The 17,864-nt window shown below is 54.0% G+C and overlaps 1 protein-coding gene across 3 annotated transcripts in view; it reads right to left on the reverse strand.

The window, feature by feature from the left end:
- Positions 1 to 1,465: 1,465 nt before the first annotated feature.
- The window catches only part of COBL (cordon-bleu WH2 repeat protein), a 259,545-nt gene continuing 243,146 nt past the window's right edge, over positions 1,466 to 17,864 (reverse strand). For all 3 annotated transcript variants that reach the window (XM_060020105.1, XM_060020107.1, XM_060020106.1), the window contains exons 11-15: positions 17,520 to 17,617; positions 14,442 to 16,291; positions 13,432 to 13,551; positions 12,465 to 12,737; positions 1,466 to 2,741 (exon numbers count right to left, since the gene is read on the reverse strand). In XM_060020105.1, the coding sequence (XP_059876088.1) occupies positions 2,724 to 2,741; positions 12,465 to 12,737; positions 13,432 to 13,551; positions 14,442 to 16,291; positions 17,520 to 17,617 (2,359 nt within the window). In that variant the 3' untranslated portion in view covers positions 1,466 to 2,723. The remainder of the gene's footprint in view (positions 2,742 to 12,464; positions 12,738 to 13,431; positions 13,552 to 14,441; positions 16,292 to 17,519; positions 17,618 to 17,864) is intronic.

Genomic DNA, 17,864 nt, shown 5'->3' on the forward strand with positions numbered 1-17,864 from the left:
AGTGTCGTGTCTACACTGGGACCTTCGGGGAGAAAGAAGAGACATGATTAGTAGTTACGCTGTGTAAACCAGGCCTTTTCCTGGCACACAGGGCCATGTGTTCTGGGCCCGGAAAGCTCATTCTGACCTGCTTCCTGCCCTGAGGCTGACGCACTGTGGGCAGAAAGGCAGGTGAGGGGCTGGCTTGAGGAGTGATGTGTGGGGAAGGGTGGCTTTGACGGCAGAAGTGAGCTTCCAGGGGCAGCGAGGAGGCCTGGCCGCAGGAGCACACGGGCTGGGGGGCGGGGCAGCGTCGTGAGCACAGGGCTGGGTTTCCCAGTTGGTGGGGTGCGCGGTGAGGGGAGCTGCACATTTCTGGCAGGGGAAGTGCGCGAGGGGTGAGGGGCGTGCCATGCGCCCTCGGGATGCGTCAGTGCCCTGGTGGCGGTTCCATGTGGGTAAGAGCAGAGGCTGAGGCCTCGGACTGGGGAGGGGGGCTGACAGGCTTAGGAGTTCAGATTTGATTCTGCAGGAACAGGGGTCCTAGAAGCACTGACTTAAGAACGAGGATAACGCGATGAAGCTGCTTCATCAGGTGCTTTGTCTTCCTGGACTCAGTATCCTCGTCTGGAAAATGGTGCCTCACCACCACTGAACCTGAGAACCGCCAAGCACAACTGGGAAACACTCTGCAAAAAGGCAAAAGCACGATGCAGAAGGCTGCCCTGTCCCTCATGCGCAGCCCAAACCCAGTGCGGGGTGCAGAACATAACATAACACAACAAGGTGTAAATTTGGTATCAGGTTGGTCCCCCGCCTTGTGAGCAATTTGAGGTGGCTGGGCACTCAAGGGGCCGCCCTTCTCGTCCTCAGGGCGCGCTTCTGCTCCCCTCACACCTGCTGCTCTCCTGGTCTGCTGGGGAACAAGGCTGCTCTGGGCGACGGGGCGCCAGGTCGTGTGTGAGAACCAGGGGCCAGAGGCCAGGGAAACTGTACGGACCCCACTCACACACACACACGTCTACACTATCCTCCTCTCATTCCGCCAGCACTGCAGGCAAAATCCTGCCTCAGGACCTTGGTACCTTCTCTCTTCCCTGCCAGCTAGGCGTCCGCCCACGCTTGGCCCTCTCCTTTCCTCCAGGTTTTTACTAAAATGCCTCTGTAGCAAGAGGCCTTTCTTCATCTCCCTATTTAGGCTTCATCCCTTTTCATGTTTTTCTCCTAATCACTTACCAGCACCTAAGTATACTCGGTATATTATTCACTTATTTCGCTTATGGTCTGTCTCCTCCACCGCGATTTAAATGCCACGAAGGCAGGGATTCCCGTCTGTTTTGGCATCTGCTGTAACAAGTGCCCGGGAGAGGGTAGCAAGCAGTCCTAAGTACCAGTTGAATAAACGAATGTCTCCTTTCTATTTGGGGCATAGGGTATCTAAACGAACTGGGGTCTGAAGTCATGAAATCCACACGAAGGCTACACTTTCATTTTCTTTTATTTGTGGCACTAAAAGACCAACAGTAGAGACAGTGAGAGCGATTGGCTGGATGCCCTGGCCGCCCTGGGGAAGGTGAGTGGCATTCATCAGACAACGCAGAGCAGTTTCCGTCCTACGTGACGCCCGGCTCTGAAATCGTGAAACGTTCGAAGGATCCCGCCATATCTGTTGCTTCATTAAGACAGAAATTTAATTTCAGGAATTCCTCTTGATTTCTAGTCATCTCGTAAAGAGCTTTTCCTACAGCCGTAGTTGACCTCTGAGATAAATACCAGAGACTGGGTGCTGTGCGCTATGAGAAGGCTGCCACATGACCCACAGCGGCCATTCACTTGCCGGGCACAAGCATGGAGACCAAACCCGCACTGTGAAACACCAGCACGATTTTGATCTGATCCGGACCCGGCATCCACGCTTCTGCCCCGCGGAGGATTTCTAAGGCTCCTAGGGCAGCCTCCGGGCTCCGTGCTCAGCCCTCGGTCGGGGAGGGCTGCGCTACATCACAGCCCGCCGGGGGACAGCATTCCAAGTGGGCACTGCCATCCCCTCCAACGTCCTTCTGATCTCAGCCAACACCCCAGGAGAACTCAGACCTGCCATGTTCATACGTCACGTTTGATTGTTATTCTGGGCGATCATGGTTGATTTTTAATAGCTTTAGCTGGACAGACCGTGGTCTGCCACCCTCCATGAGGTTTTCACCCCAAATGTTTGAGGAATAAGGATCCAATACTTTCATTACTCAGTGAAGTCACCTTTGAAAAGGCCTCCCAACTCTTTTTTCTTACATCAAGTAGCATATGACATTCAGATTGTTTCAATTGATTTATATATTTTCCCTAGAATTCAGAAAGATTTTCAACAACTAAATGGTTTTAACCATCTACATGTGGTAAGTCTCCAAGGTCCAAAATCGGTCTAAGGCATGATTCTTTCCACTTTGTCTATCGATGTAATTAAGTGTGTTGGGCTCCAGCGTTTATAGTCTCATTAACCTGCCAACAAGAACAGTTTATTGGCAACTTTAAATATTCAGAGGCAAATACATTTCCTTGGCACAAGCCGCGTGGCAGAGTGGCATCCCCGTCCCTTTGAACCGTGATATAGACTGAAAGTCAACGGGGCGAGTTTTGGCCTGGAGACCAGGAAGCCACCAGACCCCTATATCCCTTGCCGGGTGGCGCTCGTGAGTGGAGAGCATCCTGCAGGGGGGTTTCTGCCACGATCGCATCTTGTTGCTGATTCACACGAGCAAGGGCACCTGCAGTGAAGAAAGAACCACAGTTACTCAGGGCGTGAGGCGGAGCCCAGGGTGCAGGTATCCGGGCGCTGAGGACCTGTGTGCCAACCCCTCCCTGCAATATTCCTTTCCCAAAGCCATGAGTGTTTACGCTGTACCCATCAAACGTTTAGCCCCAAGGAGAAAACTCTCAGAAACACAAACAACATGCCTGAATGCTTTCAGTGACTGGCTACAGCCTTCAGGAAAAAACATCGGGAACTGCTGGAGGGTCTAAGATGTGTCTGCAGGTCCCTGAGCTTCTCCCAGAGCCGTCAGCCAGTCCCAGCCCCCGCCTTCTCTGAGCTCCCTCCCAGTCTCTGAGTCTGTTAGGGGTCCGTCCCTCTTCTGGGCTGGTCTCTGCATGTGGGGTTTCTCCTTCAGGGATGCCCCTTTCCTGCTGGAAAACGAGGACTCCTTCTTCAAGAAGCGTTCAGACCATCTCTTGGCCGAAGGCATTCCTGCTTCCAGTCCTGGGCGGGCAGATCCGATCGCCCCCTCGCCCGCCGTGGTCTCCCAGCAGCTGTGTCTGTCACTGCTGGTGTGGGGACTCTGGGGCTGGAACCACGGCATCCATCCCCACCCCGTCCCCGGGCGCAGGACTTGCTGGGTGCCAGTGAGTGGGGGCGGCTCCAAGGGGCGACTGCAAACCCACACGTTCCCAGCCCACTCGACGCGTGAGCTCACCCTGCCACTCTGAGCCCAGCCCTGCACGCTCCTGGGATGCCCAAGTGCAGAAAATGTGACGGCCGAATCTTGAAGGAAACAGTTCCATGCCTCTGAAGGCCAAGGTGAACAGCATTTTTAAGAAAAGCGACAGATTCACGTGAAACCATGTGAAAGGAGCACTGGGTTTCTCACCGTGGTTCCACCGAGCTCAGCACATTCGAACTGGAACGGTGCTGGGAGCTGGGCATCTCGTCCTACTTCTCAGTGCGTTATCAGAGCGAACTTCCAAGGACCCAAGCAGATTTCTTATAATGCCAACAACACACACCACCTGGAATATTTCCTGTGCACTTACAGCGTGTCAGGTACCATTTCGAGCCCTCCATGAGTCTCATCTCATTAAAACTTCAGCTCAACTCAATCACTGAGGCGTTATTGCCGTTGTTATCACTGTGGGTGCTGCCTCCAATATAAAGATGGGAGAACCGGGGTGTAGAGTGCTCTCTCGGCCTGGACCAAATACTAGTAAATAGCGGTCCCCAGCGGGCTCATCTGAGAAGAGAACATGGCCCCAGGCCACGACCACGACTGCAGGGTTCCACCCGCTCGTTTCTTATGAGCACACCCGCCCATCAGTGTCTCCTTGGCTGTAGCGGCGTCCACACCAGCTGAGAAACGAAACGGGATGAGATGTGGAGTTTGGGGGCGTGGAGGGAGGAGACTGGACCTGCTGATTTGGATGGAGCCCATGGGACACACACGGTGGACGTCAGGGAGGGCACTGAAGATTCGTGTCCGATGCACAGGGCAGCTTAGGATGGGGGTGGGATTGGGGGCCAGCGGTCTGGACGGTGAAGGGTCCGCCCGGGAGAGTGAGGAGATTTGGAAGACAAGGGGTCTTGGGACTCTCTCCAGGGCCGCATGCAGCCTTGGGCAGAGGAGACTCAGAACGTGGCCAGGGGGGCAGGGGAAACGTGCAGTGCGCTTGCCGAGCCGCGGGGAGCGCGCGTCCACAAGGATGCACGTGGTGACAGCAAACGGTGCAACGGGAACCAGCGGGCCCCAAGGGTGGGAAACACAGATGAGCTTATGTTTGAACATTATGTTAGTTACGTTTTCAATGGGTTTTTCTTCAAACCCTAGACACCTTGAGAAGTGAGCCACCTCTAACTTCAAAACAAAGATTTTAATTGTCAGTTTGGAAAAGCAAAATCAGTTTGCTACAGAATGTCCAAGACACGGGGAGAAGAGTGTGTGTGTTGGGCAGAGAAGAACAGATTGAGCCTGTTATTGGAAAATGCAGCCAGCATCCTGTTAACAGTACGTTTATCCCATTTCCTGACCTCTGAAAAGGGTCAGGAGAATAAAGGGCGCTATTCTTGCATCCAAGGGTACTAGCAGCATTGTGACCTTGACGAGGGCGGTTCTGAGAGCGGCCAGGAGGAGGCCGGTGGGGGATGGGTGCTGGGGAAATGGAGCAGCACAAGTGGGCAGGACATCTGGAAGCTACAGTGAAGGGAAGCAGAGCTAGGCAGTGGTGGGGTCGGGTCCATGGGAGGGGGAGGGATTTTTAAAAGGTATCTTTACTGTTATTGTTTTAACAAATTAATTGATATATGATAAACTGCACACATTTAAAGTGTAAAACTTGATATGTTTTGACATATATTTATTTATTTTTTGGTCTGGCTTTATTTTTGGCCTGGCTTCTTTCACTCAGCAGAATTATTTTGCGATTCATCGATGTTGTTGCGTGTACATTCCTTTCATTGCTGGGTAGTAATTCATTGTATGGATACACTGACTCTGCATCTGGGCTGGGCGAGTCTCAGGCAGGGGGTGCCCCCTCTTCCCCGGTAAATGGGGATGATGGGATTTGCACTACAGACCCACCCGGTGAGGCTCGAGGTATACCTCGTTGCGTTGTCACCAGCACCACCATCACTTCGTCTCATCCCAGCACCAGCGTCCTGGTGGCCGGGATGAGATGACAACTGAACGGAGGTTTGGGGGTGAGGCAGGAGACATCCTGCACACCTTGGTCACCTAAAGCCTGGCCCGACTGGGAGAAGCCACTTTCAGAAGGCGGTTCCAAGTTGCTAAGGTAAACTTCCCAGGACACAGAGGGGTAGTAGGTGGGACTGTGACCCAGTGAGGGGAGCTACAGGGCAGGCGAGTGAAGGAAGCAGGGGCTGGACATCACCTGCTCTCCTGGCAGTGAGCCTGCTTCACTCTAGCCTGCGTGTCGCTGGTGCAGAAGACCCGGGCTGGGGGCTATTTGAATCCCTGGCTGGTTGAGACCTAGAAGGTGCTCTCATCACCACTAATAGCAACAACGATGGCTGCATGCAGATTGTAAAAGTTCTCAGTAAACTAAGAAAATATCTAGGAAGGAAAAGGAGAACTCCTAAACTTTGGTGTCAAGAAGGAAACTGAAGAAGGACAGCCTTAAAAAGCTCTGACTTGGACAATTCAACAAAGACAGCTTGGTGATGGAATTGGCCACAAGGTAGCATAAACCACACTGATGGCCATTAGTGTCAACCCAAGCTTAAAGCCACACTGGTAAGGGACCAGTGGACCTGCCCCGGGATGGGTGTGACCAAATTCAGGTGGGCAAGGAGGACAGAGGGCACCCCCCGGGGGAGGAGGGCGTGCTGCAAGGCGCAGCTTGGAAGAAAAACACTGGAAGGGTTCCTGGCATCCCAAAGGTTTCAAGCTTCCTGAAAGATTCTTTCTTATTTTGGTTGGACAAGAAGAAAATCAATGAAGGGACAAAGCTTGCAGTTTGAGGCCAAGTCAGAAAGCTGTAAAAATATCCAAGTTTAATTCTGTTTCCCCACCTGCCAAGGAAAATGATGTTTATATGGAAAAAGGTAAAATGAACAGTGGTGACAGAGGGCTGGTGTCCAGGGGAAGGAAAGAAGTTGTCAGGGAGCGACAGGATTCTCTGTTTCAGGTCCCTTTTTTCCACCCAGACAGATGAGTTCCTGGGGGGGGGGGGGGCTAACGGACTCCCAGGGGACCCAGCCATGTAGCTGTCAGCCAGCTTTGCAGAACGGGAGTAGGACCGTTGGCAGAAGACTGGAGATGTCCGGAACTTACCTTATTCTGCAAAGGAAAAGAAGGTGGTTTCTTACAGTGTGAAGTGGATTCTTGGCAAGTTTATCACGCTTATGAAATAGACGAGTTCTGAGCACGGGGACCCCAAGTTGCACTCGGCCACTGGTCTGGAGAGCCAGGCAATATGGTGGCAAAGAATGGGCGCCCTCTCTCCCTTCCCCCAAAAGATAGTTACTGAGCACCCACTCTGTGTCTGGGGCTGTGCAAGGCGCTGGGACCTGCCGGAGCTCACGGTGTGGCAGGAGGGCAAAGCCCACACAGGAGTTACACAGATCACTGCTGAAATTAGGCTGAGATGTGGTTATGGGGGAAAAGGAGGTGGTGCTCTGTTGGGGAACCTCCTCCAGCCTGGGGGCTGGGGGAGACTTTCTGGGGGCTTGAGGTTAATCCAGGAACATGCAGGACGACTGGGGATTAGCTGGTAACACTAGGAGGTGAAACGTTTTCCTTCCAGGAATAGGGAACTGCACCCATGAGGGCCCTGAGGGGTCACTGCAGTGGTGACAGGCATCCCTGGTTTCCACCTGCAGGAAAAACAGGTCACATGGAAGGTCTGTATAGGCAGGATGGTCACAGGGCAGCAAAGACAGAAATAACCCGTCTGTGCCTCTGAACTCCCCCAACTTCACTGAAACACATCAAAGGTCTACACTGTGCGTTGCCGAGCCCAGCATGGCCTAGAGTCGCTGCTGCAGCTCTTTTCTGTCCTGGCTCAGGGGCTCCCTGGGCTTTGATGGCGATGGTGTCACGTGTCTAATCACTTCTCACAGGGTCTCCTGCCAAGGCCAAGCGCCGGGACACACGTGTGATCTGAATCAGTTAATTCCTGTGGTGGGAAAACGTACACCTGGGAGGGCCCAGCCGCGGCGTGCCCACCATGGGGCTTAATGAGGCATTTCCCAGAGGCGTCCGCCCGTGCCGGGCTGACGCGGAGTCTGGCTGGGCAGCGGCACTGACCTAGTTACGGCCAGGACGAGGCCCTCAGGACATCTGTGCCCCCCTTTCCCATCTGTGGAATGGAAGCTGCAGACTTTCAGTCCAGGAAGGTCTGGACACAGGAGATGCTTGCTCTCTGCCCTCCTCGGAGCGAAGCTAGGACACATGAGGAAAAGGTCTTGGGGCTTTCACCAGGTCTCTAACTCTGTGAGATGTCCCTAAGGCCAAGGACAAACCCCCAATCCCTTCTTCCTCTCCTGGCTGAGAGTCCCCAGGGGGCGCAGACAATGCTTCATTCATCTCTCCATCTCAAGCAGCTACCACAGTCCCTGGACCCTGGTGGGTTCTCAGGAAATGCTTGCGAAATGAATGGCCGGACGTGTGAATGTGTTAAATATAAACACGGATTAAAGGGCACTTGGTGTCCATTCCAGGCCCTCTGAAACAATGCATTTAACACAGACCGACAAAGGCTGTCCAACGCACACAGTTTCGCCATGAATAAGAATGCAGGATGGAGTGGAAGGCGGAAGCGGATTCTGGGGTCCGTTTGAGCCCTGCCCCCAGCAAGGGAGGGCAGTGTCCACTGCGGAAGGGGCAGCAGACAGAGCAGAGCTGAGGACGCTGTTATCTGGGGCTGGACGGAAGACACAGAGTGGGCAACGTCTCTGACCACCGCAAACACAGAGGCGGGGCGTTCAATTCACACTGTGGAGGGAGGCAAACAGACTTCCAATCGCCCTGAAAAGCGGCCAACTCACTTTTAAGGTGATGATTCCTCCTACATCAAATCGACCCTCTGGTCTTTTATCATAAGCAGCATCGTCACCGACGCAAAACGTGTGTGTTCAGGGAAGGGTGAGTAACTGTGCCCGCCTTAGCAGTGAGAGTCCCTCACCTCTGCCAGCTCTCCCGGGACAGCCGGACGCCCTGCTTCTCCTGGAGGAAGATGCCTGGAGGACTCACGCACTGCAGCCCCTTACGCCCCCCGGGAGAGCCGGGAACACCCCGCAGTCCGGGACGCTATCCTGGCTACACGCATCCCGGAGCGTCACTGAACACCAAGGATGAAGGGGCCTCTGCTCGTGTTGAGGATCCACAGACAGCGCAGCCCACACTGCTGGGATCCAGGAGTCCCACACTTCGCTCCTTTCCTTGAGGTGATGCAGCTTTAAAAGCCCAAAAGGTGAAAGAAAGCTACAGAGGCAAAGCTCAAGCGACTCGAGGTGCAGACGCCGTAACACACCCCAAGCTGCATCTGCTGCGAAGCCACGGAGACATCCACGGCCAGGGCCCCGCAGACAAGGGCCGCCTAACGAGACTCCTCAGGGAAGGCACAGTTGGCCCTGGTCACCCGGATCGCACGTGTGTCCCCTGGTGTCACAGGTCTGCTGTTCCACACCAATAGGGAGGGCGAGGCAGTCGAAAACGAGGTCAGGTGCACACCTCCAGGTTCCAGGTGACGCTGGCCTGGCCGCACCTGGGTGTCCCTGATGGAGGCTGAGCTGAGGCTTCTGGGTGGAAGGTCCAGGTCCTGGCCTCCGAAGTCACGTGTCCTTCGGCAGGTTTTACGTGGCCCTGAGACGCAGAGTGTAAGCAGGGGGGAGGGGAGGGAGTCTGGGTTGCTGTGTAGAGCAGTGACACAGTCCTGTCGCTCAGCCCTTAGGCCTCTAGGTAAGATGTGGTGCATTGGGTAGACAAAGCGACAGGGTCTCCCAGGGCACCCTCATCGTGCTCACTCAGGCCCAGCTTACAGCCCAAGGGCATCGAAACCTCAGACGCGCCAGACTCACTGCCTCACCGTTGCCAGGATGGGTAACGCAGGTCCCAACACTTAGATTAATCCAAGAAACAGTCCAAACGTGGGCTTTTGACCTGCCATGTGAAGCTGCCGCCACAAAGCTGAGATCCGGATGAGCAACGGCCTGGCCGCAGCCCCCCGGACCTTTCCTGCAGGCACTGCCAGGGCCGCGCTGCCCGCTGTGTGGATACACATACACACACACACACACACACACACACCCGTCTGTGTCCCGCCACCCACTGGCCAGCAGGTCCCGGCCCTTCCTACCACTGTCCTTGTGTTTCTCCCCACTTTCTTTCTCGGGGCACAAACAGCTTCCTCTGCTCCTTTGGACAGTTCCCAAACTTGTTTTTTAAAATTATTTTCTGGAAGGCATGGGCACACGTTCTAAGAGAGAGAAAGCCTGAGGTTCAAGGTTGCAGTGGTGGCCTCTCCCCCGTTGTGCAAGCCCAGGCAGGCTTTTCTCTCTGGGCCCCTGATCCACGTGACTCCTGCGAGGTGGACAGAGTAACAGCTATTTGAAATGACCCCAAACCAGCCAGTGAGATGATGTATACGAGAAATGAGTACAGCCTTCATATAATTACAGTCAGCATTACTCAAACTGCATCAAAAGCTCAAAGGACATGGATAATTATCTCAAACCTCAAAGTAAAGTGACTTGATAAATACTAGAAAATTGCAGAGGAGTAGGCTCAAAGCCCTGAAAATCTGACTCAGCATGTAGATGTCCTGTGGTTCTCACTTTGAAACAGTGTTTTAGAGACTCAAAATCGTCCCCTCAGACCAGCCAGACCATCGAGGTTGATAACCGGCTGTGCTGCCTTGGATTCTCTGAGAACGACCAACACGTCCTTTCTTTTTCTTCTTTTTTTTTTTTAACTGAACTGTAGTTGATTTACAATACTGTGTTAGTTTCAGGAGTACTGCCAAGGGATTCCGTTAAATATGGATGCATGTATATCTATACTATACAGGTATTCTTTTTCAGGTTCTTTTCCACTACAGGTTATTACAAGATATTGAGTAGAGTTCCCTGGGCTATACAGTAAGTCCTTATTGATTATCTATTTAATATATGGTAGTGTGTAACTGTTAATACCAAATTCCTAATTTATCCTCCCCCAACCTTTCCCCTTTGGCACCATGAGTTTGTTTTCTATGTCAAGAGTCTGTTTCTGTTTCATAAATAAGTTCATTTGTATCATTTTTTTCAGATTCCACATATAGATGATATCATATGATGTTTGTCTTTCTCTGTCTGACTTACTTCACTCAGTATGGTAATCTCTAGGTCCATCCATGTTGCTGCAAATGGCATTATTTTGTTCTTTTTTATGGCCGAGTAATATTCCATTGTATATATGTACCACATCTTCTTTATCCATTCATCTGTCGATGGACATTTAGGTTGTTTCCATGTCCTGGCTATTGTAAGTAGTGCTGCAATGAACACTGGGGTGCACGTATCTTCTCAAATTAGAGTTTTCTCCAGATATGTGCCCAGGAGAGGGATTGCAGGATTACATGGTAACTCTACTTTTAGTTTTTTAAGGAACCTCCGTACTGTTCCCCATAGTGGCTGCACCAATTTACATTCCCACCTTCTCCAGCTTTCATTATTTGTAGACTTTTTGATGATGGCCGTTCTGACCGGAGGACAGGCACTTCCTTTCAATTGATATTGCAATGTGCTTGGAGGAAAGAGGTTGTCTCAGGGTTGAATTCCAGAGCTGTCTTCATCAGAATCCACATGGTCCATTTATTAGGACACTTATTTAGCCATGCACCCCAATTTCTTCACCTTTCCCTCATTCTATGTAATAAACGTTCTAAGTTCATAAATATATAAATTCTACAGAAATGAAAAAACAAGTAAAGAAAACCCAAAAGCCCTCCATAATTTTTAACTGCCCTCCCCTCACCCCCCCATCCAGAGGAGAAAGTGCGAAACTGGCCGCCATCCAGTGCCACGTGGTTAAGCACATTTTCTTTTCCCAGCATCCTGAGGCTGGGCTGTGCTTTCCGTGATGAATTGCCCTCAGCATCCTCCCTACGTGATGTCTTGGGTCCCCGTCGGGGCCACAGCACACAGATTGATGCCTCTCCATCACACGGACACGCTCTGGGGCTGACCCGGGAGCCGTGGCCGTGGCCCCAGGAACGCTCCCAGTCAGTGGTGTTCAGACCGCTCCTGCCCAGGGTGGCACCGCTGGGCGTCCCGGCTTCAGCGAGGACTACCTTCTAGGCCCTAGGCTCCTGGGTGGGAAACCTCTTCAGCAAAGTCTGCCGCCCTCTGTGGAAGTGGCCCAGCGGTCTCGTGGGCCAGCTGCTCTCTTGCAGAGCAGTGCAGAGCGGCCATTCTGTGCCCAGACTAACCCCTGTCTGGGTCCGGCCCTATGTGAACAGGGGCAAGTTACTCCTGTTTTCTGAGCCTCATTCACTTTCTGTGTAAAATGAGGATAATCTTAGTACTGACCTCTTCAGGTACGTGTGAGAACTTAAGCTTAGGGTCTGGACATAATCTCTCAGAAAATAATACCTGTCACCACTTCCCTATTATTAGCCTAACTCCTCCACCCACTAGAAACAGGCAGGAAGAGAGGGTCAGTCCATGCACAGAATCATTCTGGAGTTAAAGGAGATCTCAAAATCCATCCGGCCCAAAGGCCCTTTCAATTTGGGAATCCTACTTTGGGCGCCACAAATTCCACTGCTTTCAGGGACTAGGTGGGCATAAGTGTACAGACCAGCGTGAGACCAGATAGAGGAGAAGCTGTAGAAAAACCAGAAACGGGTGCTCTGCCCAAGAGACGCCGCATGCAATAATGTTCAAAATGTATGCTGGCAAAAGAAAAATAAATTCCGAAAGAAAGAAGGAAAGAGAGAAAGATGAACTAATTAACCAATCATGCTGTCGCCTGGACCCCGGCCGAAGGCCATGAGCGTGGTGCAGGCCCTTCAGGATGCGTCACAGGTGGCCGTCCTGGATCACAGGCAGCCGTGGGTGGTGGAACCGCGCTCAGGGGTTAGGAGTGCACTGGAGCCCTCGCTGCATCCCAGGAGCGAGTTTGGCATGACTTCCCACCACGCTGAGGGCGCGTCTGCGCAGGGGCATTCTTCTCCTGTCCTCTCACCCACGGGAGCGCGCACGCGCAGTCACGCATCCTCACCTTTCTCAACCGCGCGGCCCCTGTGCCTGAGCGGATGGCGTCCATCAAGGCCTGCCTGGCGTCCACCGGGTTGCTGAGGGGGCCCGAGCTGGACCTGGACGCCATCCGGGATGCGGTGGGAGCCTGGGTGACTGGAGGGGATGGGGGCGATGGCGGCGGCAGGGCGGGTGGGGACTGGATCCCAAGGTCTTCTAGCCCTGGGGGTTCTGCCCCATGTGCAGACAGCATGGCATCGCGGAGGCTCTGGAGCTCCTCAGAGGCGGAGGACGTCACCTAGCAACGAGACGGTTAAATGACAGTGTCCCAAATGTCCTTTCCAAGAGGTGGCACAGGGTATCTGACCGTGCAGCCAGCCCAGGGGGCGTGTCTGCTTCCCATCCCTGGGCTTTCCTGGGGGCCGGGGGTGGTGGTGGCAGTGACTGATGGCAGGGAGGAGGGCTGTCAGTCTGGTCCTACTGAGACCCCTGCCCTCCTGCCTCATCGTGGCGTGTCTGAACAGACCCCAAGGCCACACACCAACGACCAACCAATGCGGATGACCCCTCCTCCAAACACGGAAGAGAAGGTGTCCGTTCCGCTTTTCCTTGGCTTCTGGCTCTGGAAGCTGGATGACCCTCTGTCCCCGAGCTCCAGTCCAGGTGGTCCTGCAGCTGTGCCAGACCAGCAACTCCATCCCTGAGTTGAGACGCTGCCGCCTCCCACTGCTGGGTGATCTAAGCCCTGAAGCCAGGCTCAGCGTCCCGGAATTTGGGGAAGTGCACAGAGCTAGATATGCAGGGAGGACTTACTCGTCTGGGAGAGAGAGGGAGAGTTTCTGTGCAGGGGCGGCCCCTCAATGCCTCTCCTGCGGTTGGTCTGGTTACTCCGATGATGACTTAGCATCGCTTACACAATCGGGGGTTGCCCTGGCTGTTGCAGCATCCCCGGGATCACTGCGGGGGGGGGCAGCTGTGGAGGCCCCTCTTACCTTCCTCAGGCTGCAGGTGCCGCTGTGCCCACGGATGGCTGCCAGCAGGGCTGAGCGCTCGCTGTCTGTCTCTGTGTAGGACGGTTTCTTCAGACCTCCCTCTGAGCCGGGTTCTGGAGTCTAGAATATTTATTAACGATGTCAACACATGTCACTCAGGAGATGGGGGAATGCTGACGGTAAGGTAGTGCAGAGAAAAACCATAGTTATCAGTTCAGACCTACAGGGTCAGTTTCACAGTCTCTGTCTGTTAGAAGGTAAAATTATCAGGTTGAGATTCTGGATTGAGCTCACACTATACAAAAATCAAAGGTGATCTATGTGGGGTAGCACAGGATGATCGCCCCTGAATGTCCTATCCCTCCTGTTACCGGTCCTAGCTTTCCTGAGCAGATATGTGCCTTGAAGTCCTGCAGACCTGGATGAGGGGCCTGGGTCCCCACTAGCTGGCAGGGTGACCCCCAGTTTTCTCAAGGGCAAAATGGAGGACACAGTTCCCAATCATCCGTGTTGGTGTAGCTATTAAATAACATTTGCAGGATGATAAATGCCTACGTGGGGGCAGGTGTGATAAAACTGTCCCCAAGGTTACTGGAGAATGACAGCCCACCACTGCTGAAAACGCAGGGTGACGGGGATCCCAGCCTGACCCTCCATCTGCCCCTCCAGGCTCAAGGACGAGTTGTGGATGATTCCCCCTGCCCCACCCGCCTCCTCTCCACTCCCCTGCGACCAGGCAAGGGCCATGTACTGGCGACATCTTTCCCCAGGGCAGTCAAGAGCCTTAAAGGCAGTGTGGACGAGCCCAAACCCATCAGTTTTGGCCCCTTAATGGTTCTATTCAAACAACTCTGTAGGCAAGGAGACAGAAATCCAGGTAAAATTAAACCTGTGCATTCACCCGCATCCCCAGCCCGGCACTCCCTCCTCCGATGCCACCTTAAAGTCTGTGTCTGGGTGGCTGTGGGGAAAGGCCCATCCCTGAGGCAGGAGCCCGCTGATGACTTCACCTTGCGAAGCCTGTCCTTCCCTCCCGCCGAGTGGATGGCCTCCATCAGGGCGCTGTGCAGGGATGTGTCTTTCGGGGCTGGCCTCTGGACCACGGGTCTGAATTTCTTCTTTGGCCCAAAGATACTGGCTGGCAGGGTACCATCGGCTTCAGGTACATCTGTGCTTGACAAACCCGGCTTTTCCTCCCATTCAGGGGGCTCCTGTCCAGCGTGGCTACTTGTATCAGACACTCTCGGAGAGTGGAGAGGCTCTTTGTGGACGGAGACCCACCTGGAGCCATTCACCAGGGCACTGCCTGGAGTCGGATCACCTCCCGAGCGAGCGGGTGGGGGGCTCGTGCCGGCCGGCTGGCACTTGGGATCAGATGACGAGCTGGTCCTGTGTTTCCCTGGGCTTTGCTTTCCACTGAGACCACAGCTCTGTCCCACGGAAGCCTGACCCCTCTGGGCAGCTGTGATGAGTGGTCCATGGGAAGTTCTGTGGATGCCAGTGGGACCGTTTTGAGTAGACAGCTTCCCATAAGGGCTGCTGATTTGCCCTCCGGGATGCGCTCCTGCTGCCGATCCGTCCCCACTGTGACGCACGCCTGTCTCTGGGTACAGGCTGGGGGTGGTACCATCCTTCACCATGGGAGGTCGTCCAGGTGGGTCTGGCTCTTCACATGTCTTCTGGGCATTCCCAGGCTTCCTCCCCACGTCAGTGTGGGCTTTCGGGGTCCCTATCCGCTTGGCAATGGCAGAGGCCACGTACTGGCTGGATGTTCTTCTCTGAGGCTTGAGAAACGGGACTTCTGCGGTGTTAGCTGCTGGAACTTTCAGGGGACAAGCAGCTGCTGGGAGCGGCCAGCTTCTGCCCTCCTCCAGAGGTCTCCCATCTTCTGGGTTGGGGGACCGGGGCCGGGGCAATGTCGCTTTGGGGTCTGGGGAAGTGGGCTCCGCTCTGAGTCTGCTTTCTTGAGGTTGCGGATTCGTGGGCGTGGTGGGGGTAGAGGTCCTCTTGGCCCCCTCTGCGGGCCGGCCAGAGTGTTTTTCTATAGAGTCGGACCTCCAGAACTCTTTGACTTTTCCGATGGGCGGGGCTTCTGCTTCCAGAGCGGGCGGCGTCGGGACTATGGTCCTGCCGGCGTTCGTGTGGGGACTCACCAGGTTCCCCAGCTCGTCGATCTCGATGGCACCCGTGGAGAGGGATGCCCCCCGGTCATAACATTTCATCTCTGACTTTGGAGGGACGATTTTATACGTTGTGAGGCCATATTTAAGCCCGTAACTCCCCCCTGGGTGTTGGTCTCGAAACCACGGCGGTAGTGTCCAGACGTCACTTTTATCATCTCCTTCCTTCTCCTTCCCTGGCTGCGCGCTCACCCTCCTGGTGGCCAGGGTCCTCCCGCCATGAGCAGAGCCGGCCACCTTGCGTTCCTCCTTCGCATTCAGGTCGTGCGTGTGAAGCGCTGAAGCAGAAGTTGCCTTGGGCGCCATTTTACTGGGAGTCACATCCTTCCAGGTGCTGGTCGAGGCCGCTATGACTTCTCTCCCAGGGTCCTGGGAAGGAGCCGGTGAGCCAGGCCCCGCCGCCCGCCTCTGCCCGTGCTGCTGGCTGTGCTCGGCCTGGCACGGTGGCAGCTGGGCCTTCTTGCTGGCTGTGCTCCCAGCATCGAAAGAGCCAGCGTTGTTGTTTCTGTTGGTAAATGCCACCGAGTCCACGGGATCATCGAGAACCTCCCCTATGAATGTCACCGGGATTGCCTCGGTATCGCCGTCGGGGATGATGGTGCCTTGCGGGCAGCGACCGGACATGCTGTGTATGCAGTTGGTGAGGAAGCTCGAGTCGGTTTCATAGCTTTCTTCGATCTCTGCAAAGAAGCACAACACAGGTCACGGGTGGGCACCACTGGGACAACTCCTGTGCCCCTTATTCAGTGAAACTGCACCCCGACTTTGATTTCTCTGGGGTGCCTCTGGTGTAAGTTATTTAACGTGTCATCTTGGGTTGTCATCTACACATGCCTGGAAGCAGTCTCAGCTTGCATGACTCAACAGAGGACCTGTCTGCCGATCTGTGACGCCTTGAGGTATCATCCGACATTTTGCCGGTATCTTCACTTACAGACTGATCTCTAAGTCCAAGCCCTCCATATACACCACCTCAGGGCAGGGTGGGAAGGTGGACTGGGGGGTTTTGACTTTCACCTTTTACTCTTGTTCACCAGGAGCACCACAAAGTCTATGGGACAACTTGATCTTGCTTTGCTTATTAAGAGGCAGATGACTGAGCCCCGAGCCCATCAGAATTAGCCCTAAAGGACGCAGTGAGCCCTGCGGGCAGAGCCAGAGGACACGCTAAGGCCGATGAAGGTTTCTCAGCCCTGTCAGCCCCATCTGAGGACGGAACACTGAAAAGCAAGTCAGACAAAACTCCGGGCCAGCTCTGGAGTCTGTCTCCTTCTTCTTGTTTTGTTTTCTTTGAGGGCACAGCCAATATCTACTTCCTAGTTGGTTTTCACTCTGTGCCTTTGTTTGAAAGATTTCCAGTTTTGACTGAGCTGATTTGCATCTGCTTCGGCCTTACACTATTATTTCTCCGATATATGCACAGAATCGCAGTGCTGTGGGATGCCCGGCTCTAAGAGGGGTCCCTGTCAACACGCTGTGTTCTGCGTTTCCCTTTGAAAGTCAGCCCCCATATTAGCAAGTAACAGGGTTGGAGGTTTAATAAACAGCCCTGTTTGCCTGTGTGGCACCCAGTGTTTCCCTAACTCATTTGAGGACTGGAGAACTTTTTTTCTGTTCATGTGTATGGAAGACTTTTTAATGTGCAAAATCAGTATTACTCAGAGGAGGTTTTAAGCAGCTGCTCAGACGTTTCCTCGGGACTGTTCAGCAGCCCAGATGCAAGGTCCCCTCCAGGGAGCTGTGCTCACCTATGTGCTCAGCCCCCAGTCCGGGCCTTCCTCACACGGAGCTGCGTTCCCTCTGCAGACATCTTCCCCGTGTGATGCCATGAAGTTCAGCCAGAGAAGATAACCCTCAGAGCGCCGGCCACACGGGGCAAAGGTCCAAGCAGGAGCCCGCGCTGCTTACCTTCCAGCTCTTCGTCCAGTTCTGCAAGGGTTTTCTGGAACTGGCCGGTCATGAATAGGTCTTCATCCTCATGTGAGGCTGGAGCAACTCTTCCACTTCTAGGGAAGACCAAGCAGAAAGGGAGAGCATTCGTTTATCTCATTATTTACGTAATTCACTCTTTTCTGGAAATATCCGAAGAAGGTACAACTCATAGTCAACTTCTTGCAGTTCCAAAGGCATTGGACCACTGCTGCCCTTGGACCTACTGGGCCGCAGATGGTGTGTGTGTGTGTGTGTGTGTGTGTGTGTGTGTGTGGTGCACAGTGAACACCACGACTACAGCAAACCTCAGGGCAGCAGTGA

This window comes from Delphinus delphis, chromosome 9 (genome assembly GCF_949987515.2).
Source record: "Delphinus delphis chromosome 9, mDelDel1.2, whole genome shotgun sequence".
Classification (NCBI taxonomy): domain Eukaryota; kingdom Metazoa; phylum Chordata; class Mammalia; order Artiodactyla; family Delphinidae; genus Delphinus; species Delphinus delphis.